At 42.5% G+C, this 25,466-nt stretch overlaps 2 protein-coding genes across 4 annotated transcripts in view; both read left to right on the plus strand.

Moving 5' to 3' along the window:
- Positions 1 to 236: 236 nt before the first annotated feature.
- Positions 237 to 2,913, plus strand: LOC114878150 (myosin regulatory light chain sqh). The gene is made up of 4 exons (XM_046285873.1): positions 237 to 345; positions 1,102 to 1,300; positions 1,388 to 1,601; positions 2,284 to 2,913. Exons 2-4 carry the CDS (start codon positions 1,111 to 1,113, stop codon positions 2,402 to 2,404), a joined length of 525 nt encoding a protein of 174 aa, XP_046141829.1. The 5' UTR covers positions 237 to 345; positions 1,102 to 1,110; the 3' UTR covers positions 2,405 to 2,913.
- A 370-nt stretch (positions 2,914 to 3,283) lies between these two features.
- Positions 3,284 to 25,466, plus strand: part of LOC114878149 — a 32,705-nt gene continuing 10,522 nt past the window's right edge. The window contains exons 1-5 of one of the 3 annotated variants that reach the window (XM_029191610.2): positions 3,284 to 4,026; positions 15,624 to 15,693; positions 17,191 to 17,624; positions 19,904 to 20,044; positions 25,053 to 25,238. In XM_029191610.2, coding sequence (XP_029047443.1) covers positions 17,209 to 17,624; positions 19,904 to 20,044; positions 25,053 to 25,238 — 743 coding nt within the window. In that variant the 5' untranslated portion in view covers positions 3,284 to 4,026; positions 15,624 to 15,693; positions 17,191 to 17,208. The remainder of the gene's footprint in view (positions 4,027 to 15,623; positions 15,694 to 17,190; positions 17,625 to 19,903; positions 20,045 to 25,052; positions 25,239 to 25,466) is intronic. The other 2 variants (XM_046285871.1, XM_029191611.2) reach the window with 2 other exon arrangements.

The following is a 25,466-nucleotide window of genomic DNA, read 5'->3' on the forward strand; positions in this document are numbered from 1 at the left end:
CGGGAAATCTATTCTAATAAAATTACAAAGTAAAATTTTTTTATTTATTAGTAAAAATGTGAAAGTTTATAAGCATAGGGCCCAGGGCAAGTGTCTCATCTTCCTCCCATAATAAAGGCATCTCTGGCTACAAAGTATACCTTTCTTTTCTTTCATGGCCTAATTTTTGAGTATGACTAGAAAAGGTTGCTGCATTGGATAAAGGATCCTTCGCCAGATGGCACTACCTGTCCGGGTGTGGTGAATAACCATAGAGTGACGCGTAACGTGAGTCACAGTGGTGCACGAGTGTCTGTGCCGTTCTGTATCTCGTAATTTTGCCATTTGGAAGCTTATATTTATCAGGTTGGTAAAAATTTCTTTGCTTATCTCAATCTTTCAATGAGATGCCTTTTAATTATTCATTCAAATATATCAGAGACCGTCTGAACGATGTGGAATATTTGACAGCAGTTCTCTTGCTTACTGAGGCGGCCATTGTTATTGTATCGAAAGATAAGCATACTTTTCTCGTTGATTTGTTTAAATTAAACTTATTTTTTATTCTTTCTTATTTAAAATCATTTAGTCGTATGTTTCAACGATTTTACAAAGCGTTAAATCTTTTTAATGAATGCTTAGTAAAAGTCAAATATAGCATGGGTGTACAAATATAGCTGAGCACAAGTTTTAGAACAAAGACCCATAAAGTAAACATTAATAAATAAATGGTAAGAAACGAACTTGAAAACGTACCAAAAAATTATTTTTTAAACATAGGATAGAGTATATATGTTTCACGTATAACACATGTTTAAATATTCTCCCAATTTTTATGTTAAATCGTGTGATAAAACTCGGTTTAATTGTACGAAAGGATGAACAAAGGCATCGGTAAACGTGGAGTGTAACGTCCTCTTTATTGAACAACCACGTAGACGATCTTATTTTTATCCTGATTTTGGTTACGTTGCGATTCCCTGACTTAATTATCCAAAAATAAATAGTAACTCGATAATGGTAAACCTTGTACTAATCTTTCGTGTTTTGCTACAGAGTTCCGAAAAAATTTTACCTCCATCGCATGTAAGTTGAAAATAATTAAAATGATTATGATTGCAGAATATAATCATGTCTTCACGCAAAACAGCCGGACGTCGTGCAACGACGAAGAAACGTGCACAACGCGCGACATCAAATGTCTTTGCAATGTTCGATCAAGCTCAAATTGCCGAATTTAAAGAGGCTTTTAACATGATCGATCAAAATCATGATGGTTTTATCGATAAAGAAGATCTCCACGACATGCTCGCCTCGTTAGGTAACATACCGACGTAGCTCTAAAATTGCTTTCAACGGTAAACTGAATCTTATATAAAATAGCGCTAAATTTCGAAATTCCATTTAGGTAAAAATCCTACCGATGACTATCTGGAAGGAATGATGAACGAAGCTCCAGGACCAATCAATTTTACAATGTTTTTAACCTTGTTTGGCGAAAGGCTTCAGGGTACAGATCCGGAAGAAGTAATTAAAAACGCTTTTGGTTGTTTCGACGAAGAAAATACTGGCCATATAAACGAAGAACGTCTTCGAGAATTACTTACCACAATGGGAGATAGGTAAATTGATGTTATAAAAAGTAGGCATGTTTTGAAGTACACTCCGTTCAGCGAGACGAGTCACCAAATATAAACACGTGCACGTGAACAGGGCAGGGCCGTATTACGGGTTCCGGATCCCCAAATGGCATCGTAAAATTCTTTAACTGCCTGACCCTGCATGCAAAAGCCCTCGGCAAGGAACCACCATAACTTGGCCCTGAGTTGTAGCATGTGGCAGCCAATGACCGCAGTCGTAGCGCAGATCACGTGAAAACCGAGGGAGTTGTTTGTTTTGACTTGGTGACTCGTCTCGTTGAACGGAGTATAGTGGTAGCTGATTCTGAAGTTTTTTCCTTTACCAAAATGCCTATTAAGGCTTAGTTTTTGAATTATTAATCGAAAATGCGGAACTATTGGCTGCGAGAACCGCACTCGACCGAGACCGCGAACAAACTACTCGGCACATCGGTTCGTAGCCGACACTACACGTGGCTGCGCCTGCGTGGTATGTACATTCGTTGCTCGTGTGTTTTTCATTAATAATTCAAAAACTAAGCGTTAACGAGCAGTTTGGTAAAGGAGAAAATTGTTCAGAATCACTCCAGTTACCACCCTACCAAAGTCAATCCCTAACCGAACACCCTGTATATTGTTAATTGTCATATAAATATTTAGCTCATTGTTGCTTTTTTATTTCAAGATTCACGGATGACGATGTTGACGAAATGTATCGCGAAGCGCCAATCAAAGGATCGATGTTCGATTACATAGAATTTACACGAATTTTAAAACACGGAGCTAAAGACAAGGATGAACAGTAAATAAATTTAAAGTTACTTGTTCTTCGAGTTCGTGTGATTGAGCGTGTAACACGCATTTATATGGTTGCAATTGTAAAGTTTGAAATATTGTATTTTATACATCCTCTATTAATGAGAATAACTGAAAGCGTAGAATTTATATTATTTTTTGAAAAACTGCCTTATGTAAGTCCCAAATCATGTAAACATTTATAATATTTATTTAAAAGTATAAATCTTCGTGCGCAAGTGCCGCGAAAAACAAACTGTTCAGACTAATTTGATCTATATCGTGGTACGAGTTACAATCACCGTAAAATCGACAAAACATAAAAATGTAATATATATATATATATATATTATAATACTACATTAACATGTAGTTGTTAAAGAGTTGGCATTTATATTTTAATATAATAATGTATTGTATAACGAAAACGTGATGTCTGTCTTTACAATCACGTTACTTAACTTTTATATTTGAAGAGAATAAAAGTAAACCTTTAATATTTGAAGTATTGTAAATCATAGAGATATCTAGTAATATTTTAAACCCTGCCTAATACAAGGTAAACAAGTTTTGTTTGTGGAAGTATTCCCAAAAATTTAATTATAGATGCGATATTTGTTCAAATTAACGTTAAACTAACAATTGTAGAAAATTTCATAAACCAACGCATTAAAGATGCAAAAAGTAAATAATAAAAATTTGTTAATAATTTTTCTGAAAAATATATTTAATAAAAAAAAAATAATTAACTTTCTGAATTAACAAATTTTTATATAAAAATGTATAATTAGCGAGATTTAACGAGATTTCGGAAGTTGACAGGCACGATCGTTTTGCGCATGCGCGTTGGCGCTTATGTACAATACGTAGAGAATAGAGTCTCGCGAAGCCGCAGTATCATTTCCACTGGTGCGAGTGTGGGGTGCGCTTCGTTTCTCCGTTTCACCGTTCCTAGCGTTCGCGATAGCTTTTCCTGTCGCGTCTTTTTGCTCGGTGGTTGTTTCATCAAAGTTAATAGCAACATAGAATTAATAGAATACTCGAATTTCGCAGTGACCTCGAGAGAATCGGCCTTTGCCGATCTCTTTGAAAATAAAAACGGACAAGATCAATCGCCCGATCGGCGGAGCAATGTCGTTCGATGATCCACTGACTTTTCGACGTGGTGTGTTTACTAGTTGGTGGATGTTACAGTGAGTCAGACGGTGTCCCGTGGGTATATTGTCAAATTGGCTGTGAGTGAATGTTCTGAGAATCGAGAGGACGAGAAAAGAGAGAATGAGACGAGAGACAGCCGAAGGAGAAGCTGCCAGCCGCGAATTGGGTTACGTCCCGTTCGCCTGGCAACGATATATGACGCAACGGCCACCCTTCGCTGGTACCGAGGGTCCTCGTGATCTTTACGTTCCTCTTTAACTGGCGACAGGACTTTTAACTGAATCTCTCATCCGAGACACGCGAAAAACGAAAACCGCGGTGCGTTCCATGCGATCAGACATCCCCGCCCCGCCGACTCGATTGCGCAGCCAGTTTTGGAGGTTAACCGATCACGATTAAGAAACTTCAACGAAAGCGACACTCGCTAACCGAGCCGGATCAGCTGTTCCCGAGGACGACCCCTCGACCATCATCGGTGAGTCATGATTATTTTTTTATTCAAATCATTATCTTCATCGTATCTCCATCTAATCGATCGAGATAATCATTTTTTTTCTTCAATCTCTGATTGTCACGAATTACAACCCCATTTCGACTCTTCCTATCGATCTCGAATCGAATCGAATCGAATCGACTGGTACGATTGTTTCCATATTTTGTTAGAATCGCGTTTCTTACAAAAATGTTTGTTTAAAATAGAAATTGAAGGTTGGTAACATTTAAATATAACTTTACTCGTAATGTCACTTTAACGTTTAGTCGAACGTGAATATTTATGTGGGAGCGATAAAAAGAGACAATAAACGATGTCGTAACAAACATACGCAACACGTGACTGTCAAACGAAACGACGTGTGTACTGTATGCTGGCGGCTCGTTGTAAAGGAGTCTTTTATTTTTGAACAGTAATTACCACGTTGCTGAATGGTGCTCGTTCATTACCACGGCGAGTCTAATATTCACCCTTTTTAACGTTAAAACATCGCACCTTGAGAACGGTTCACGATCACGATGGGTTTTCTTGAATATCACGTTTGAAAAGTAACCGTGGCACGTTGCATGCAGTACACTCGATGTAACACGATCCAACGCTCGAACTGGTCATGTCACTTTAATATTGCATAACCTATCTCGTACGTAGAAACATTAACGCAAAGTCTAACGAGTCTTGAAGTTGAATAAATTTAGCCGTTTCGCGCTTAATCTCGTGAGACGAGAAACTTTCTCGCCAACTTGCTTGTGTATCGGTTCGTTTATTCTTTACGATCTGCCGGTTAAAATATTTACACGGTCTAGCTTTAAGAAAGCATGCGGAACGCTTAATTATGGTTTAATTGATAAATTACACGGTTATTTATTCGATAAAGATAAGAAATTGAATATGGAAAAAAAAGGGAAGGAATAATGAAATTTTCTATCAAATGATAGAGTTTCTTTTCGCTCTCGGGGTATCATCAAATCGGCTTTTCCGTTGAACTGCATAGAGCTGGAAACACTATTATCGAGCTAATTACATCCCGAGTCAGGGACGTTTCTAATACGCGGCCATGTTTTCAAACAGGTTGCTCCAGATACTGTTGGAAATAATACGTTTAAATCTGTTACGTGATTTCATGTCGCGAGAATCCTTGTTTCATCGGTCGTTTACTCTACCGGTCGCTGCTTAACGACGATAACACCTTTTCGACACCGTTTTCATTGACCGGATTAAAGTGTCCAGGTTTCACGGTAGCCTACATTTGAAAGATCTGTAAAGTTGTACCTAGTATTCTAGAAAAGTAATCGCAAGTTATGTATATACTGGCCAGCGTGAAAAAGAAGGTTTACGCGCGAGGAAACGGTTGATCGCGTGCTGGTCGTGCGAATAGAATTATCGAGGAAAAACGACAGTCTTGTGGCAAGTTGTGCCACGTTACACGTGAACAAACAACGAAAACCACTGGTCGGATATGCTCGTTGAATCGGAGCCGGTCCGACGTGTTCGAACATCAACGGTAAATCAATCTTCGAGTCGACGATTCCTACCCCGTATCCTGTATCGAATTCATCGATCCTCGCTATCTGCAATTATCTTATCTATGAAAGTATGATTTCTGAGTCTCGACTGCAGGATGTAGTCTATTTTCTCCTACTTAAATGCTCAATGATATACATTTAATAACCGCTTGATCAAGTTTAGGTCATCTCTTTAGTATCAGCTCTTGGTCCGTTTCACCTCTGCTCAACTGTACATCTATTTATTGTCTTTACCGTCATAGAATTGCACAGAATTGCAACAGCAACAGCTTCGTTACGGATACTTTACATTCGACCGCTTTGTTACGTGCACGGCTTCATTACGATGTTAAGTAGATGCTGCTGTGAAATGCTGAGATAACACCGACAGAATCGCTTATCCTCGTGAAAGCGTGGCGACATTTTTTCAAGGACAGCTTGTATTCCTACCGTGATATCTCTGACATTTCTTCGAACACTCGGGAACAAAGAAATGTCGCGGTTATTATATCGCAGCACTTGATTGTTACGTATATTAATCTCAAGGAGACACGGAGGAGGAGCCGGACGATCGGGAAATTATTTTTCCTGTTTAGCGACGCAATATCTGCAAACAGAAAGTGAAGCGTTAAAATAGTTGTGGGAAAGGTATCGGACGTCTGTCTAGGTCGTGGTTGAATCGCGAGCCAAAATATATCCGGGTCAGTCGCTGGTAAAGAACGAGGTAGGTTAAAGTTTGGTGTGTCACGAGGCCGTGTAGACGACATTAGGCAAAGACGAAAGATCTGGTGGCATCTCGCGTCGGCAGCGTTTGATAGATGGCAATAAAACGCGAAACATGATGAATTAGCGTCGACGTGGGTGCTCTCCGTTTCGATAACGAAAACGATTCGGCTTCGAGAGTATGGGGATGAGAAGAACCCTAGGCAGGAGTAGTAGGATGAACGACGCCGATTCCAACGGGGTTAACTTTTCAAGTGCGCAGGCGTCGTATCGATTTCTTCCTCTTTGCCTTTGCCGTGGTGCGTGTGCACCGTGCACGCGAAACAGTCAGCCAGCCACCCTTAGACCATTCCCTATTCAATCAAGGCACCGTCGTAAGGGATGCAACGCGTTACCTTCGCCTTCGAAGGCGACGCTTGCACTTTTCCCATTTCAAAGATAGAGATGTAAGTGGCTCAGATTTGTGCCTTGCCACTTACTTAGAGAACGGGGTACGATACGAGCCCTCAAAGTGGTGGTAATTTGAGCCCGCACCTTGGCACTTAAAGGGGAAGGTCTTATCCCTTTTAGGTAGCGTAGCAGTATTCCCAGCATTCGCCATTAATTTTCGGATAGCCATAATAGGGAGACGGCATTGTATTAGCAACGTATTGTCCAGAAAAATCGTAGTATTTGAAAAGGGTCAAATGGCTGGACGCGAAGGTGTTTAAAGGGAGTTTCTTCCGGTTGGTTAACCGGACGGGAATGAAATGAGATTGTCCGTAAATCGTGCCGCACCTGTCGCGGCCCGATCGAACGTTGCTTTTCGAGGGTGCAGTGACAATGAAATTCGATAGTCTCGGTTAACCTATCTATAGCCTACCTATTGGTTCACGGGTCAGCGACGTTGTGACAATGTCGAAAGCCGGACAGGGATAGTCGATGAACAGGAACAGGGAAGTGGAAGGAAGGAAGGAAGGAAAGTATTGCACCGATCTTCGTGTTAAGTGCTTGAAATTCGATGCATCCTGCCCATCCTGTCTCTCGTCTAGGAGACTTGGGACTGTACGGTGTCGTTGCCCCTGTTGCTGCTACCTAATCGCCGCATACTTGGGCGCAACTCGATCGACCGACTTATTCCGCTCGCTACTCCTCATTAACTTTCATTAACTGGTAATCCTCGGTTCGATACGAAACCGTCGGCTATTTAAGGCCTGCACAGGCTTCTCTGGTCGAACGAGTTACTACGATCACTTTCGATACTTTTCATTTATATCCATTAAAGGATTCGAACGCGAGGGCAAAGAAACGATTGAAATCTCAATTGTTGCGGGTATTTCAAGGAATATTTATCTTGCCGCGTCAGAATGATTCTTGTTGAAAGATTGAACACGAATGCGCAGTAATTCTGGTTTGCTAAGGTGGGCTGGCGAGTTTAGGAGAACGTAACCGCGCTTCAAAATTAGATTGAAAAGCGACTAGAACGGCTTACGTAACCGCCGTCATTCGCATAGACGGAAGTGAGCGCAGACGAGTAATCGTACGAAACGATTTCGATGGCTCGATAATAAAAGGGAACAAAGGAACGAGGGGGAACGGCACTTGAGGCGTACAGTAGCGTCGTTAACACGAGAGTAGAGTACGATGGAAGGTACATATATCTCGTTAATAACTCGAGAGAAAATGCGCGAGAGGGAGGCTGCTGTGGGATGAACCGTAAAAGAAAGAATAATAACGAGTTTCTGCTTCGAGAAATTACTTTTGAATGGAACGTAACCGGTTGATTCGTTGAGAGAATAACGTTGAGCTAATGAAAATATTCGAATGGCAGTCTGTTCATAGGTGAAATTTATAAAAATTACAAGAATTAATTGAGCTAATGGACGCTCTAACGTATTCGAAAACTGTTTATCAGCATAACAGGAATTTCCGAAGCGTGTCGGAATGTAAACGCACTTTCTTCAATTTCCTCTAACAAGATTCAAAGCTATTATACCGAAGCAGAAAAATATTGACACGCCTTTCTTTCTTGCAATCGCTTTGCATAAAAACGAGCAGATATCACATTGATATCTACTACTTGTTAAGCTGCCGTAAGATCTACATTTCCTTTATCCGAAATGAAGATTGCGTTTTAATCGAGAGCACGCTGCCATACGAAATCCTCTCGTGCAATCGGTGTGCATACGTATATCGAATTTGAAACGCGGACGTCCATCATTCGCCAGTAAGGTTCTAATTCTGGCGAATGACTTAACTCGAGAACGCTCGATGTACATATGTATGTTACATTCTCGTGTAGCAACGTGGGTGCACGTTGTGTACCCATTTTGCGCCGTAGCTCGCTCAGCTCCGTTTTTCCTCGGGACGGACGCGTCTGTATCGATCAAAATGTTTGCCCTTGACGAGAAAAATCCGTCCTGTACACGTTGTAGATCCGAAACTCTGTCGCGCACGGTTTCTCGATCAACGTTGGATCTTTGGCAACCGCGTCGCGTCGGTAAAGGGATTTAAAAACAGGAAGGGTTAATAGGAAACGACAGGAAAGTTTGAAGAGATTAATACGCGAACACGTTTACGATTGAGAATGCAAAGCGTTGGCACGGGTGTCGCGCGAAACAATTCCAAAGAGATATTTCGCGGCCCTTTTCCTGCAACCGAGAGCTCTGCGTGCAGAGCGTTATAGATAGAACCGTAGCTATGGGAAGCACGCGGTACCGTACGCTTCCGCGACCGTAAATTAGGCGTCGCGAGAGCTGAATTAAATCGCTGAAACAAGCGCCGCGAAATGCACTCTCGAAAAATGCGTCAAAATCGTAGATTCCGAACAGATTTCTTTTCCTTCGCGGAAAAGAGAACACGAAAGCATTTCCAAGTTTTTCCTCTCGGTTTAGTTGCAATTGCTTTTTGTATTAGATGTTCTTAGCCTTGGGAAACTTGGATTTTTTCCTTCTCAACACCCGCGTTGTATTTTCACGAAGCAATCTCTTGCGAAGATTTAACCATTTAACTGATATCAGCGTGTTTACACGTCCGTTGATTGAAGTAGTGCAAAGCGTACTTGTTGATACGGTTAATGAATCGGTTATTTCGAGTGCTGCATCTAGGAGTTAATTCCCTAGACCAAGCGTTTAATTCTTGGAAAAGACTCGGTTGATTGCGAATCATTGAAAGGGTTCGTAAAGTATTTAATGTCCGGTAGGTAAGTCTAGCTTGTAAGCGTTTAGGAAATCGTCTTGTTACGTTGACCCACGTTCACGACTGGATCGAAATAACTTCGACTCGCGTAGCTTCCTGGAAAGCTGAAGACCCACGCTATCGTTTCTTAACTACTTCCTTTAACGACCCAACTAATTCCCTAAGAAACCTTTCCGAAAGAAAACAATATTTTCCTTGAAATCTTTTTCAAGCTTCAAACTTGATATACCCTTCGACGAAATAGCTTTCGTCAGAACGTACTGTTAGTTGATTTATCCGCGACATTCACAGTCGCTTCAATCTTCCCCGATGTAACTCGCTCTTCTTTCCTCGAATGCAACCTACAATTTGTACGAGTCCATCATCGGTGCGCCGTTTTTACCAATCGTTTTTTCCAGCTTTCCTTTCGACTTTGCTTGATCGCCGACTCCTGAATGGACTGTCGAGTCCTGAAATCGCGCGTTTTTCCACGATTATTCCGTTACTACCTCGATGAGTCAGCCTCGATGAGTTTACGCAGGTTGAATACAAAACATCCTGGTAGCCCAGAGCCACGTACTCTCCGACTACGAGTAAACACGGCTCACGTACGATAGCTGTTATAAGACACAGGACACGATATGTTAAGCGTACGTCGTACTCGGTACGGTTTTCTGTAGTGGTTCTTGCTGGCCTGAATGATCGAGAGCACCACACGGTACCGTAAGAGACAATGGCGCAACGTCCTGGTATTTATACTCCACTCGCACGTCCCTTCTTAATTAGTTGATCGTATCGATAGGAATCGTTGTACGAAGATGCATGCTTTTAGTCCTTTTGCGCGACGAATTATCTAAGTGTTCTGAAATCAGATGATAGATAACGATACATAGTTTGGAATTGTAAAAGAAAGCATATCGTTTTCGACAGCACCGTTCAGACTGAATTAAGGGAAAGGAGACGCGTAATCGAATAAGAGTAAGGGTTTTCACGATCGCCTGGAGCAAGGTTCGCGACAGCTGGCAATAAGTTTATTGGATTACCTCACCACGAATGCGTGGCGCATCGTTGCAACTTGACCCGTCCAATTCCAACGGTTGACTTTACGCGCCTACGCTTCTCGAAAGCGGAGTGAGTAACACGGTTTATCCGCATTCCAAATTATCCGATTCCCTCTCCTCTGCTCGACACCGTGAAATCTATTCGCGCTGCTCGAAAATACCGAACTCGTTCTCACGAATCGTCCGAACTTACGAGAAACGATGAACAAAAGCATCAACTATTGTACATACGTCTGAAACGTGTAGCCGTTTGATAGTGTTACCGCGTTCAGACTCGTTGAATGATGGAACGATTCCACGGAAGTCGTGTAGCAAGATTGCTTCCTGTTCGGTTCTCGAAGGTACAAGCGAAGCCCGACTAGCTCGCTCCACGATAAGCTAAGCAATGCAGATTTTTGAAATTGGATAAACTTCCTTCTCTATTTCTGCTGACATTTTTCTGAAAGACTGATAATAAATTTAAAAAAATGTTTCGAGGAAAAGACTTGAATTCATAACGAGATCAGACTCCGAGCCGTCTGCGATGGGAGTAAAAAAGAAAGGGTTCATGGGGCTTGATTACGCGAACGAGGGTCAGCGAGAATGTCGCGTGCACATGTCATTACGCTTAGCCTCGAACGTAATCGCGATTTACATGGCATCTCTTCGCACCTGCTCCCTAACCGTTCCGCTTCTTGCGGTACTCGGGAAAAAACGTTTCACGAATGCGAAACACGCGTGAAACGTTTTGCCAACCGGTCTGTATTCCACCTGGGAGATCGAAACGTGTCACCGTGTTGCGCGCGATCATTATTCATCGGTTCAAAATCGGTGTCTTATTTATCTTCCACGTTACGTCAATCTTCCCTGTTCTACGAAAATCTATCTCGTACGTTCGTTTCTACGTGTAACCACGACGAGACGCGTGATCATTGATTCGTGTAGAAGCCGGAAGAATCGGCGAGGGTTGAGATAACGATAGACCGGAGTCGATTTTCACGACAAGACGGGATAAGAAGGGAAAGAGAGACGACGTGCCCGATTGTTCGCGCATCTTCCTGGTTATAATGCCAGCGGACAACGTCGGGAAGCATAGACGTTTGCTGGCACCCAACCAGCTGCCAGAACCCGTACAGAGTACGGGTTCGTCATCCGTATAGGCCGACCTCGAGACACGGTACAGTGCACCCTGCACACTCTTCTTTCGCAATTGCTCGCCAAGATTAACCCTTTCGCTACGAACGGGGTACAGGGACGAGGTGTGACTGGTAAATAACGAGACTAGGCTTCTGGGGATCAACTTACGTCGTCGGGCAGATTGGAATTTCACGAGCAGACGTTATCGTTAGGTAAACTTTCAGAGGTGTACACTTGTTTTGAGGCACCCTGTACACGTGCGTGTATTATTGTAGCAGAGAGTGTCGAATGAAACGATGAATAGCAAACGATTTGATTAAGCGCAAATGCTGTAACGACGAACCGGTGTATTGAAATAATTAATGGCCACTTCACCGAGCATGACGATCGATAGGTATATACGCGGGTACGTACGAGCAGTAGGGTAAAATGATAAAAACTTGCACATTAGCAACACGGTTATTGTTTTATCGTAATTCGACAAACTCGTACGAATAAAGTTTCGAACGCGTAGGGTACGGGGATAAACGCGACAAAGTAGCCGATCGTCAAGTTAACTCGATTCCTGTGGCCTGTTTCGATTAGCATAAATTACTAGGTAGCAACAAGTCGATATTGCGAAAAATCCTCGACGTTCTCGATAGATCGAGCGGTCTCCTGCGGATGTGGAAACACAGGCTGATCCTCTCCGATCTTACGGGGTGAGAAGAAAAAATGCATCGAGCCAACCACGAAGAACGACATCGGATATCTAATTATCCAGGAACTTGTTTCTCCTGCCTGCGTTCAGAATGAATTCTCCGATCTCTAGTTGGTATCTTATTCTATTGGAAGAATTCCATTTTTGTTGCAAATAAAGATCCCGCTTTCCGTTACCGTTACGCGTAACAAAAGATTATTGAAATATGCACATGTAACCCTCGGAGGGAAAAATTGAACGGTGAAAAATAAAAAGAAAAGGGTTAAAAGTTGTTGGACGTAGAGTCGGTTAAATGAATTAAAGCCGTTTATCTTTGGAGAAATCTCTATAAATTTCTTGTTCGTTCAACGAAGGATCCTATAATCCTGGCGATTTAACGCCTACCAGAGGATTCTTGCGCATACGAGGAGAAGCGTGCTCGTATTACGGTTCGCTCGGTACTACAGTTACGTTAATACCCGTGACAGAGACACGTCGAGCATGAAGAAAAAAGTCAGAAAAGGAACAAGGGAGACCACGAAGAGACAGCCAAGTAACCGACCAGAAACGTGGAAGAGCAAATACGTGAGGTGTTCAAGAAGTTCTAGGAATGCTGTCTTTCACGAAGATTTAGTATTAGAGATATTACGATGTTTCATGAAAATTTTGTATGAAATGAAAATTACGTAGCTACGTGTTCTTCCATCGAAGAGCAAACTTACCTGGCTCGCTCGTCCCCGCTTACTAGCTATCAAAATGAATCGCATTCTCTTCGTTGTCCGCGATCTTCCTCCTGCGACCGTCAAGAATCAAGAACAACACTCGCGAAACGGATGTTACCGGTCGAGTTCCGTTATATCTTTTCCTTCTTTCCACGATCCTCGATCACGATCGTCGTGACAAGTTTTACCTCGAGCTAGCTCGGTTCAAAGAGGGGAAAAAAGGTCGTGTTTGGTTGTTTAAAAAAGTTTTCAGCACGAGATCCCGAGGCGAATCGATGGACAATGGGGAGCGATAGCGATTGAATCGTATTAAAAGTAATCGCGAGGATAATACCAATAAGTGGGCTGGAACAACAATAGCGATCAAATGAACAGCCTCGATTGCAGAAGAAAGAGAAGGAACGGGTGAAGGAGATGAAGAGCACAGACGCAGAGGAATAAGAGGAGGCGTAATTTCGTGGTGGAACAAAAGAAAATAAAGACGAGACATGAAAATTTATAGTCGACTTAAGAAGGGCAACGGGGGGGGGATCTTTAAAGGCGCGGTTTTGAATTTATGGCGAGTGAATCGCGTTGGATGTGTGTACGGAGGTTCCCACAAGTCGTGAGAATCATTTATTTCGCGTACACGTTGTCGACAACCTGGTACTTAACTCCTTTCCCTTGACAACGAGTCACAGATTGTGCTCGAAACGAGACAAAACATTATAAAGGTACTCGCGGAGTAATCCAATTTTCCTTTAGATTATGACGATTAATTTTGAATCTTTAAAATAAGCATACTGATATAACACGTGCCAAGAATTCACTCTCGTAACTTTATTTTTCTTCGATCAAACATAGTTAGCCGTGCAACAAATAAGCAGACCAGCTATAGATAGCAATATCGACTTTTATTTTCTCTTATGTTCGTTCCTGCGTAAGCGTCTTCAAAGTTGTTAGAGGTGCGGAACTTGTTAAGCGACAGGAAGTCACGGTGCCGGAAATCTCGTTCGATGTAACGTTAGAAGTTCGTGGCCGGAAGTAAACGTTTTCGAATCGTTCCGTTGTTTAAACCGTGTATATTAACTTTTACACTCGATGATCTCAACGCGTGTAACGATCGCTTAACCCTGAAAACCGAACGGATTGTTAGCGATCCAGTACATGGTTTTGATTTAAACGAATTAAACGATCCCGTGGAATATAGGCTTGTCAAACTTTTAACATCGTTGTTAGGCTCGCCTTCGTGTGTAGTTATTTACAGCAAAAGCTCGCTGAATTGATTCGTACCGACTCGGCTGATCGCTTCGTGGACTGTCGCGAATTTCTCGCATCAACGATCACCCTAATTGCCATGCAACCTCGTGAATGGAACTTCAAATTTAATCGACTATACGGGGTGTCCCTGAGTTTTACGTGGTCAATTTTCTCGAGAGAAGAAATAGCTCGGATTGTTTGTCAAACGCACTTCAGCTTTAATATATTTCAAGTTAAATCACGCGATTGTAACAAAGAACGGAAAGGGGTAAAATAAATTCTAGTACCATTACTTGAAGGACACTGCGAGTCTCCGAGTATCCGGATTACGTGGGCGTGAACGTAAGAGGTGTCTGAAAAGTCTGCTAAAGGGGAACTTTTTATTTACCTAAGCATCGCAAAGTATACATATGTATAAATGCGATTCATATCGATGAATTGAGCGAACGCTCAACAACTTGAATCTCGTCGTATATTTTTCCTACGAACATCGACAACGCGCAAATATAATAGACTTGCAGGTTTGCAGTAACTGAATCGTATAGATCTTTGTCGAAGCGGACAAGACGAATCGCGTGCGATCTTCGTAACTCGAGAGAAGACTGCAAGCGTGATCGTTGATGCGTCGCGAAACGACGATTGTCCGTGAATAGCGGGTCATGCAAATTTATCAATTTACCAACTGGATGCACCGAACTACATTCAATTGGCGTACAACGTAGTCGCGGATAAGTAATTGCTTATTGCAAACAGTTTACGAGTATATCAACAAGTAGACAGACGTGTTAACCATTTCGTTAGAATCTGGGATAGATGAATGAACCGAGACAAGGGAAAACGCATGAAAGAATAGCGCGTTTTTCTAAAGGGTGGTTCCCTGGAGTAGATAGGTCCGTACCTGCGGTGATGCGACGCGGAGGAGAGCTTAGGCAGACGGTCGAAGGTACTCTTTTTCAAGACGTCGAGGAAGCTTCTTGCATTCGATGTCGACATTCGTCTGTCGTCGCACCCGCGCTATCCTATGAGTCATTGCCCTCGCTCCCGAGGTTCTCACGCGTTTGCATACAGGTTTAAGTTGTGTTTGTGTATGTGCGTGGATGCGTTCGTGTCACCTGTCTGCGAAAACAGGTGCCTATTCAACCGGCGAGATCGCTTCCTCTCCCGTTCCTCCCGTGCCACGCCTGCTGACGTATTGCACGTTAGAAAAAGAATGGTGAATGGACAGGCCAGGATTGAAGATAGGGTACAGAGGGTGCATCTCGTTCGTTCTCGAATAATGGGCCTTTTACTTTGGCTATTTTCTTGCGTATATCAAAATACACGAAGAAAATTCTATTCTTCGATAGATGTACTAACAAAAAATATCGCGTTTGTGTTTCAGGTAGACCAAATGCTAGTCCAACAGGCGACTTTCCTGAAAAGCATCGTCTCGAGAGCTTCTTGGTACGAGCGTAAGTACACTAAAGAGTTAAAATGTTACTGATTAACATTTAAATGTGAAATAAAAATTCCTGTCTCCTTTCTTTGATGTGAAAAAACTGAAAGTCTCACACCCTATTCTGAGACAGCCTGTATTGCGAGTACGAACTAAAATTGTCGAGAGCATGAAAGTTTTACGCGCGCAGCGTATAACCAAACCCTCGAGTGCATTGGAAAAAGGGAAGGAGGGAAGAGGAAAGGGAGTGCGATTTGGAAGTTGCACGTGGCTCGGCTCGATCGTTGCAAAGCGAGTCGATATATGTAGAAAAGCAACGCGACCGTTCCGATATAGTGGTTGAATGTATGTATATTGCAGGCTGGCTCGTGTAATCGAACCGAGGAAGCTCGAACGAGTTTAGGCGTTTCACCAGGCAAAAGCTCGTAGAACTTTGGAATACAGTAGTATAGGTATACGTATAAGCGTCCTAGGCCGCCATTTCTCTTTAACCTTTGGGTCGGTTTTCTCCTCGCGGTCCCTCGCCAGTTGCATTCAGTCGTTCTCGGAGCAGCCGTGCTCGAATGCCTTTCTTCCGTGTACGATCGATTCCTTCTCTCTTTCTTCTTCCTGGATAACGCGCGGCTACCCGAAAACGATCAAACCGTGCACGAGTTGTACACAGTCGCGTGCGTTGTCGTCGTTTACGTGTCCAAGGCAAGTCGGGAATAAAATTAAAGGAGTATCCGTCTAAAACGAGGGGGAGAAAAGGAAGCTTTGTTTTCATTTTTATGAAATTTTTAACAACTCATAATTTAGATACTTTAGAATTCTACTATACACGTAAGTCACAATGGCGTTGTCCTTTTCAACAGTGTTATCCTCTTCCTCTTGAACGCCTTTTACGATAGCATTGGGATCTACTCCTTGACGCATCCTTTGAGATCGAACACGGTTCAGTATGGTCGAGCATGATCATCCCAACATCCTGGATTCTTGTCACGGTTTCTCGACATTCTATTCTTCTCTACACTTTTCTTTCCCCTGTGTACATATATCTTCATTGCCAGAAATTTAGACGTTAAGGAACCTATTGAATTCGTTCGAAAACCTTTTTCTTCTACCAGCGATCGGATGATGAATAATACTTAATCCTACAAGAGATTTTCGATGAATCGATGCATTGTTCGCGATGAGATTTCGTTTCTTTCGAACGGCAAGGTGGCAGATCGCGGCGTTTGTACAGTTACACGACCACGTTGATCCGTTAGGGAAAAGAAAGCGTTTCATAGAGATCGTTGGAGCGTTAACAGATATTAACTCACGGCTGTCGGTGTAATTAGTTCCAATTGGTAATTCAACCGCGACCTCCTTGCAGACTTGCTCGAGCAAACCTAACCCAGAGCGAAAGATCGTCAGGATACTTGGACGATACAGATTTCGTTTTACTTGAGAAAAATGTCGCGTTACGGTGTTGGTGCGTGATTAGTCGACTCATGGTCGTCAGAATTGGCTGGTTTTTTTCTTTCCACAGGTGAACGGCGAGAGGACGATGTTGTCGTATATGCTTCCAACGGAGGACAAGCCACCGCCGGGAGACTCGAGTCAAGGCAACTTTCGTGCTAACAAGTTGCAGAAGAGTCCGAAAGAACGTTCGTTCGCCACGAGGCCACCGCCTGGGAACGTAATCACCGTTTCACCGAAAAAGTACACCGACACCGCCAGAACCATGATCGTCTCGAAGATCGACGAGCATGGTAGCGATCAACGGGTCCAGGACGAACAACAACATCCGATGACCAGCGAAAGTCCGAAGCATAACGGAACCGTGGTGAAAAAATCGACTTTACACGCGTCGAAAGTTGCCAAGGATGACAGCCTGTACAGCATAAACAGCGATGCTAGCACCGTTGGTAGCGATCGAAAGAATAAAATCTTCAACGGGGCGAAGCACACTAGTCTGAAAAGGTAAGGGAACGCGACATTATACGAACGGAGACGCGTTCTAGACCAAGAATAATAGAATGGCAAGCTGTCGGTTGGAAAGGTAGGAATCTTGCCATTTAAAGGGGCAATACTGTACTGATTCGGGGCTAGAGATAGAGATAATGACGTAGCAAAGAGTTCAAAGGTGATTCTAGACCACCTTTCTAATTTGGTTCGCCAGGTCTTTAACCTTCTCCTCTGGTATATCAAACTCGCGCGACCGATTAACTCTCACGGATTCTTTGCTATTTCTGGCAATTTTCCACCGACGCCTATCATTCTAACCTTGAACGATCCGTCTTATCGTTCTTTTCACTTTAACATAGTTATCTTACGGAGATAAAGCTTAGCAAATACACTACCGCCTGTTTAATTTTTCATTCGATCGCGATATCGCTTCCTAGTTCCTAGCGTTGTTGAACAAACAAGAACAATAGGAATGTTTTTATCGTTTAAAATGCTTCTCAAAGTGTTGATATAAGCTTTCCATTGATAAAACGTTCAAATCATGTGGTCGAAAGTGCAGAGAAAAAGACGCGTTAAAAACATGAGAGATCTAAATGATTTACGCGCAGCTCAACTCAGCTCGGTAGTAGAAAATCGTAACGAATCTTTCACTGTCAAGGTAGAATGTTTTCGAAAGCATTGCTCGAGTTAAATTTACCTGACAGGTCGAAAAACAGCTCGCAATTGTACCGAGCCCGTCTTTTTCTATTTCTAACCAGAACAACGTCTCTCGTGTTTCAGAGAGAACGAGAGATTACGGTTCGCTGACGATTAGTCAAGATGACTCATACTGTTTCTTTAACTTCTCTAAATGCTGACATTATCGTATCGCTGTCGAAAAGAAAGTTTGATTAATGATTCGTATGTAAATACGTTTCATTGAACGACACTTTGGGAAGCAAAACACACACGATCGAAGTCCTCGTTATTCGTTGAGGATGGTTATACCATACCGGTTTATATCTCGTCTTTTACGACGCATCTTCCTGAACCTCTCGTGACATTTACGTGTTGGCTAGGTCACGGCCATTCCACGTCTCCTGGTCCCTCTTCGAATCAAAAGCTAACGCGTTACAGACCTTCTACTCGGTATTACCTACTCCTTCGAGAACTTGAGCTTATCCTTCTAACGTGACGCGTCGTTTCACGCAATTTTCCCTTCATTTTAATCTTCTTTCATCTATTCACGAATTTGACTAATATATTTTTAGAAATTTCACATTTTAACGCGAGCTTAATTATCGATAAACGAAACAACCTTCGAACGAATCTCAAACAAATTCCACCATTATACGATGACGTTCAAGGGGAGGAGGCTTCTCTCCCACATGGTACTCTGCTTGATTAGCTGTTCGATGAAACTATCCAGTACTTTTGACGTGGACCAAATTCCTACTCTTTAAACAACCGTGAAGTCGTTAAAATTATCCGAAGGTTGTTTGAAAGACACAATTTTCTACCCGATTTCCTCTGCATCTTTTTATTGTACATTACAGTAAATGTATTATTCGATAAGTATCCTTGTTTTCTTTTCATTTCATTTTAAATACAATCTTCGTTACTAATTGTATCGCGTATCTTGTGATTTCAAATTACTCCAAACGGAGAAATTCGCCTTTTGGAGATAGAAAACGAGAAAGTGCGTGGGTGGATGATCGGCAATTACGGTTACGTCATCGGGAACAATTCGAGTTAGTGACACAGATCAGACGTAAGTGGAAAAGGGTTATTGCAAGAGGAACGATGATAGTATTTGGAGGATGTCACCGAGGAGCCACGTGACTGGCGCATCTCCTTTCCCTCGTATCCCTGTATTACCCTGTCCAGTGCAACTTCGTTTAGTAATTTTCTCGCCACGTGGCAGCACTGCGCCGTCACCCGTTCGAGTCTAGATCAGAACCCGATTTTTTTCGAACTTACGCTAACCTATGCGTACATCGTGTAAGATAGACGATCGCAGCTTTAATCTCGGCCGCGCTTGATCGCCGTAATTCGATACCTCGATCGCGGGATTTCGATTTTGATATCGGACCGCCCGCTGTTGCGGTTACCGAGTGTCCGATTCACTCGCTTCGAGTGCTGTCACGCGATAGGAAATTGAGGTTTACGGCAACTATTTTTACCGCTTTCCACGCGAGACTGATACTCTTTTTCTTTTTCATCGATGGTTGTCCTTTTGCTGCCGCCAGTTTGTAACAAATCATCTTTCGATTTCAAATGAAAATGCTCTACACAGTGTCTGTAATTCTTTGCAGAGTTTCCTTCGGTTCGAGCAAAGGATCGATGGTAGAAACTCTGGTATACGAGACACCTGTTCAAGAAGAGCCAGAGATCAATCGTTTCTTGGACCACAATGGACGCGTGCCCTCGATAATCACTCCTGTACCTGATACCGAGTAAGTAAACGACGCTTTTCGCGCCATATTTTTATACACTCGTTTGCGCATGCGCGTAGCACGTCAGGTCGATCACGTGACGCGACCCCTGCCGATAGGCAGCATTCTCTTACGAGCTGTCAAGGGGGTAGGTCGTTTAACTTGCAACATTCCAAATATAGTCATGTTTAGTACCATTTTTATCCTACGAATCTCAACAATTCAATTCAAGTAATTTTATAATAACAAAATAAGAACACGAGAACTTTACTTTTCTTTGATGACTCACCTTCATAGTTGAGTCATCCGCGATTATCGAGCGAGCAGCTATGCAATGTAGTGGGGATAAAGGCGCGACGATTTTCAAGAAAATACCGTGTAATTTTTACATTATTTATTTGTTGCTTTATTTTACTTTTTCGTATCGAAGATGGAGAATCTTTCTATCAACGAAGCTGGAGAATCAGACATTACTAAAGTCGTAGTCTAGCGATTTAGATACTTCCGCCCACGCGCGGTCTTCCTAATAGACTTCTACTTATCGCTCGGTACGATCATTATCGCGTTTGATCCGGTTAAACGACGGTGCACACGCTCGGAATACTTAATGTCGTTTTTCGACAACGTCACTATCACATTCAGGATCAGGTTTCGTTAATATGGACAAACAGTTTTAAAAAGATCCTTTTTTATATCCAGCCTTTTGCTGTAAAAAGACGAAAACCAGTGGTCATGTCGCAATCTCTTAAAAATTATGAGTACGCTTTCGGTAAACATCTCTCGAGAAAGGATTCTTAAAGCAAAAAGTAGTACGTTAACATAAATGGTAATGAAAGGTTTTAAAACACGCCATGGCTACTTGCGGATAAGATATGACGTCATACAAAAATTTGCACATTAGCAAATATGAATCTTGTAGCCATGCGAATGAAAACCAGTATCGATCTAACATTATTTCAACTTGAAGACTGCTGTACATTTAAAGAAGACAGTAAGTCAGTAAGGGTAGTTTGTCCAAGGGAGAAACTTCCCCTAAAATAAATTCTGACAGACTAGGAATATCGTTCTCTGTAACCTACTTGAAGAGAAAGGACAGGGATTGGAAATAATTTACAGCTACCTTATACATCTCTGATGTAGGGAAATAATAAAAATGATGAAATAAATATTGAAAATTGTATAGGGGCGTGTATTAGAGAGAGTTTTGCAAAATGGCCGGTAGAGTGCAGCACAGTCGCTGTTTGTCCCGTACGACGTTTGCTTGGTCGCTCAGTCTGGAGCGTGACCAGGTGGAGCGAGGGAGGTTTACAGACGCACAGGCGTGGTGCCGAGGATTTACGATCGATTTCGCGACTCGTAGCTGCTCCGTTTCGCCGAACGGTCGAACTTTAGTACGTGTCGTGCCCGGGCAACGGTCAACAGCCTTTTTCGTTTCCGCGAGTGTCTAGGGTTTATATATCGGCCCGATATTACCACCGGTTGGACTTGACCGAAGGTCGCCGGGTAAAAAGAACTTGCATGCCAGGAGTATTTACAGGAGCATCACGTCATTGTTCCCGAGCCGCGGCAACGGGAAGCTGACGGATTCTCATCTGTCAGGTACGTTTCTTGAAAGCTTGTAAATTCATTTCTGCGACGAGAACGCAACGATTCGGAAGGTAGATGTGTAATCCCCTTTTCAATAGAATCGAATCGAGGTCGACTCGACGACTTTTCTTCCCATCATCCCTTCGTTTTTCATACTATTTTAAGCGCAACGATGGGAGATTAGTCGACGTGCGTTTTATCGTTGCGTCTCGCGCGCTCCGTGTTTTACGCGTCGACGAGAATCGTGTATCGTACTTTACTCTGGTCAATCGATCCCTCGTTGGAAAAGCCCGTTTAACGGGACAAACTAATGTAATAAAAAGGGGAATGTGAAGATGAGAAACGTCGTAGTTACAGGGGAGAAGGAGAAAATGCAAAAGAGAGCAAAGTACTCTCTGGCCAGTTACCATGGCGACGAGCCATCTTGACACACTACCGACCCTTTCTTTCGAACCTTTGGATTTTCCTTTTGTTAAAACCGGTACCTCCACTCGAGCAGGTAACGTTTTCGCGTTAACCTGGTGCTTTGCTTTCGATCCTCTCCTCTTATGTATACAGACTAGCCTAGTTTTCTAGAGATGTTTCAAACCGAGCTACGTACCAACATTATAAAACTGATATCATGTTTTTAAACAACCATTTATTAAATTGTAATTACATATATGTAATAAAGGCTTCAATGATTAGAGGTTTCGTTAGAAAGTAGATTTGCTTCGTTGAACAACTCGAGCATTGGCAAAGTAAAATATTTTTTCAAACCTTATCATCGATTGAAATAAAGTCGAATCTTTAGCTCGCAAAGATAGTGGTCGTTATCTTTCTTTGCTTGGATATCATGATTTTTCTAACGAATCTTAGGCGCGTTATCCGCGTACTTACAATTACGGAATCGTCTGAGTTCCAACGATTTCCTTTCATCCAACATTCCGATGTGTAATTAAAACTTGTTATTTTTTCAATTTCATGAAAGCAATCGGTTCGCGAGAAAGCGATGCCCGTACGTGTGCGTGAAACTGGAGTTTTGTAATGCAGTGGGAAATAGAAAAAAAATCACTCGTTTCGATGTTGTATAACAATCGAACGATTGTTCTGCACAGTTTCGTCACAATATAAATTTAAGCAGTGTATCGCTGCTCGGTCATGCCTGACGGGCATGTCTAATTACGTGTCGCTGATGTCGAATACTGATTACAAACCTGTCCTGCGCTTTTTCTCGAATAAACTTCACTACGCTATAAATGATTAACATTCGTTTTTAGTCTAATTACCGACTTTTTCCCGTTTACACGGTACGTGATGTATCTCACGCTCGTAAAAACTTTCACGGGGTTTAAATGGTCGGTACTCGATACGAAACTTACGTGAGCGATAATCAAATGCAAATTACTTATTAACGATTCGTCGATATAAATTAATGAAGGTTATCGATAATAATAATAATTGGGCGTATTTCGTGGTTGAAAATTATGCGTAGAAAGGAGAGGAAAACACGGCCGGTTTTGCAGCAATAAATTCCTTCCCGGTTATGAATACAAATTGATGCGACGCGTGTGGGTGTTTGCGGTGAGTCGTGCTGCACAAACTCGAGACGATCCCATTTGACTTTTCGCACACTCGTCCGTCCCCCACAACCGATCGCATACACGCTATATATCGTTACATAAATTCCCTCGAGCGTAAGGAGTTAAAAATATACGCTCGAGCAGAAAGCGAGACACGCTCGTTGTTGCTCTCCAAAATGGAAAACACCGAACCGAGTTAATCTTGACCGGTTCGCAATGCCGAACCGATAATTTACTCCGCGTGACGGATCGACAGGAATATTTATCGAATCCATCGTCCTCGTTAAATCTTGTTCTGCTTGACTTTCTAATCGTTTGACACGATTTTCTTTATCGCTAGTTCGATGGCCAACCACCAAGGACGATTCTCCTTTTAATTCTTCGTCCTTTCATCTCATTGTCAGTATGTTATCGTATACTCCATTTAGAGATTCAAATACTCAACATTTCTATTTTCTTCGTTTCATTGACCGTTTTTCTTCGCAATCGAGTAGAAGAGAATCGACCTCGTCGGCTTATAGACGCAATGGCGCCCACGTATCCACCGACTATCCGCCCCTTGCTCGTCGAATGATCGATCCCAATACTCTCAAGTATCTTTCGAATATAAAAAAAATATTATCATCCTTGAAAAACTAGGTTAATATTTTACTAAACGATCTCTTCAAATCATTCTTACGTAATTAGACATCGTTAATCGATTGCCCTATTGACCTTCTAATTGATTCAACATAAATTTCTGGTAAACCCAATATTAACATAAATCCAGTGATCAAGGTTTCAATATAAATAGTTTCAAATTGGTTTCTCAAGGGCCTCATCCTCGTTAGGTTGGAAAATCACGGTGAATACACAGGAATGTTTTGGCATACCGAGAATCATCGGCACAGGATGATATCACGAGCTCAAGGTCTGAACTTTAAATCCTACAGTAGGTGTTTAACTGCTCGATGACGTCAGGGCCCACGTTCTAGCAAAGTAAAGCATCGAATGTGGGTGTTAGGGGAAAAATAGTGGCCACAGTATAGCGGACCAGAGACTTCTCTTTTTTTTCCACAAATCTCTTTAAACGCAATCTAGTACTCGATTAAGCGCACATACGTGGGTCGATTTCTCTCGTTGAACGCGCGTAACGCTCGCGTATTATCGTCGCAAGATCGATTTCTTCGTAACCGGCTGCATCAGGATGAAAAGTCGCGCGTGACCGTGGCACGATGAGAAACCGGTTTCAAGTCAGACTCGGAGCTTTGTTTCTTCAGGTCCTTTCAATTTCTTTCGTTCTTGTTGCTTGGTGAAAACTACCTTCTCCGCTTTTTTCTTTCGTTTTCACTCGGACGGAAGTTAGAATCGGTCAGCAAAGAATCGTAGGAAGAGGCCTTTCCAGTACTTTCCAGAGAGGTTTTCGAAGAAGCGCGGTCAAACTTTCTGTTGCATCAGACCCCCTTTAAGACGATGGTAGCCTCTAGAGATTAAGAATGTATAACCATATCAAGAACGTAAACTATCACGGTATCCACTTAACCTTATCCACGTGAGCGATTATCTATTCGATGATCGAGTAATCCAAGAAATTGGCAAGTGTCAGCACTCCCTTTTGGCAGGGTGCCATTCGTGCAACACGTGAGGGCAACGAAATAGTCGATGATTGTAAGAGCGTTACCAAAGAAGAAAGTTCCTCGTGATAAATTACCATTAGCTAATCGCGTTTTCGTGCTACAGTTTCACGACCTTTCCTGGTCGCTCGATAGGTACCGTTATATTCGATCCCACCGGAATATCACCGTACCGATAGTTCGAGTTAATATCATTATCGAATTTCTCCGCTTCGGACCGCAACTTCGAAATGGTTAAAATGTTTCTTTTTCTTTTTTCTTTTACAGCGAAGGTAGGGAAATGGTACGCGTCTCATTGCTAGGTCCACAACCTTCACCGACAACACCCGGCGTATTTCAGGTGCAGCCTATCGCGATATCGAGGATTCAACCGATCGACATGGACCCCGTTCCAGCCGAACTCCTGACCACGCACACCGAACACACGGCTCCTGCTTATCACACGCAAATCAGGTAATCATTTCTTCTTGTCTCAGGAAGGAAGGAAAAACTGTAGATTATCCGTGACTAAAGAAATTAAAAAGTCTTTTACCGCTTCCCATCTTGTGGGTCGCGATTCCTCCGATCGCACGTCTGCTAAAACAAAACTTGATTGTTTCCATAGAGAATCTATAGTCTTCACGATTGGCAACCTTTTTGAAGCATCCTGTATAAATGATCGATCGCCTCGCTATATCGCTT

This window comes from Osmia bicornis, chromosome 5 (genome assembly GCF_907164935.1).
Source record: "Osmia bicornis bicornis chromosome 5, iOsmBic2.1, whole genome shotgun sequence".
In the NCBI taxonomy this organism is placed as follows: domain Eukaryota; kingdom Metazoa; phylum Arthropoda; class Insecta; order Hymenoptera; family Megachilidae; genus Osmia; species Osmia bicornis.

Coding starts and splice junctions, on each gene's coding strand:
- LOC114878150 (XM_046285873.1), top strand. CDS start 1,111: ATGTCTTCACGCAAAACAGCCGGACGTCGTGCAACGACGAAGAAACGT. Junction 1,301..1,387: donor CGACATGCTCGCCTCGTTAG/GTAACATACCGA, acceptor AATTCCATTTAG/GTAAAAATCCTACCGATGAC. Junction 1,602..2,283: donor CTTACCACAATGGGAGATAG/GTAAATTGATGT, acceptor TTTTATTTCAAG/ATTCACGGATGACGATGTTG.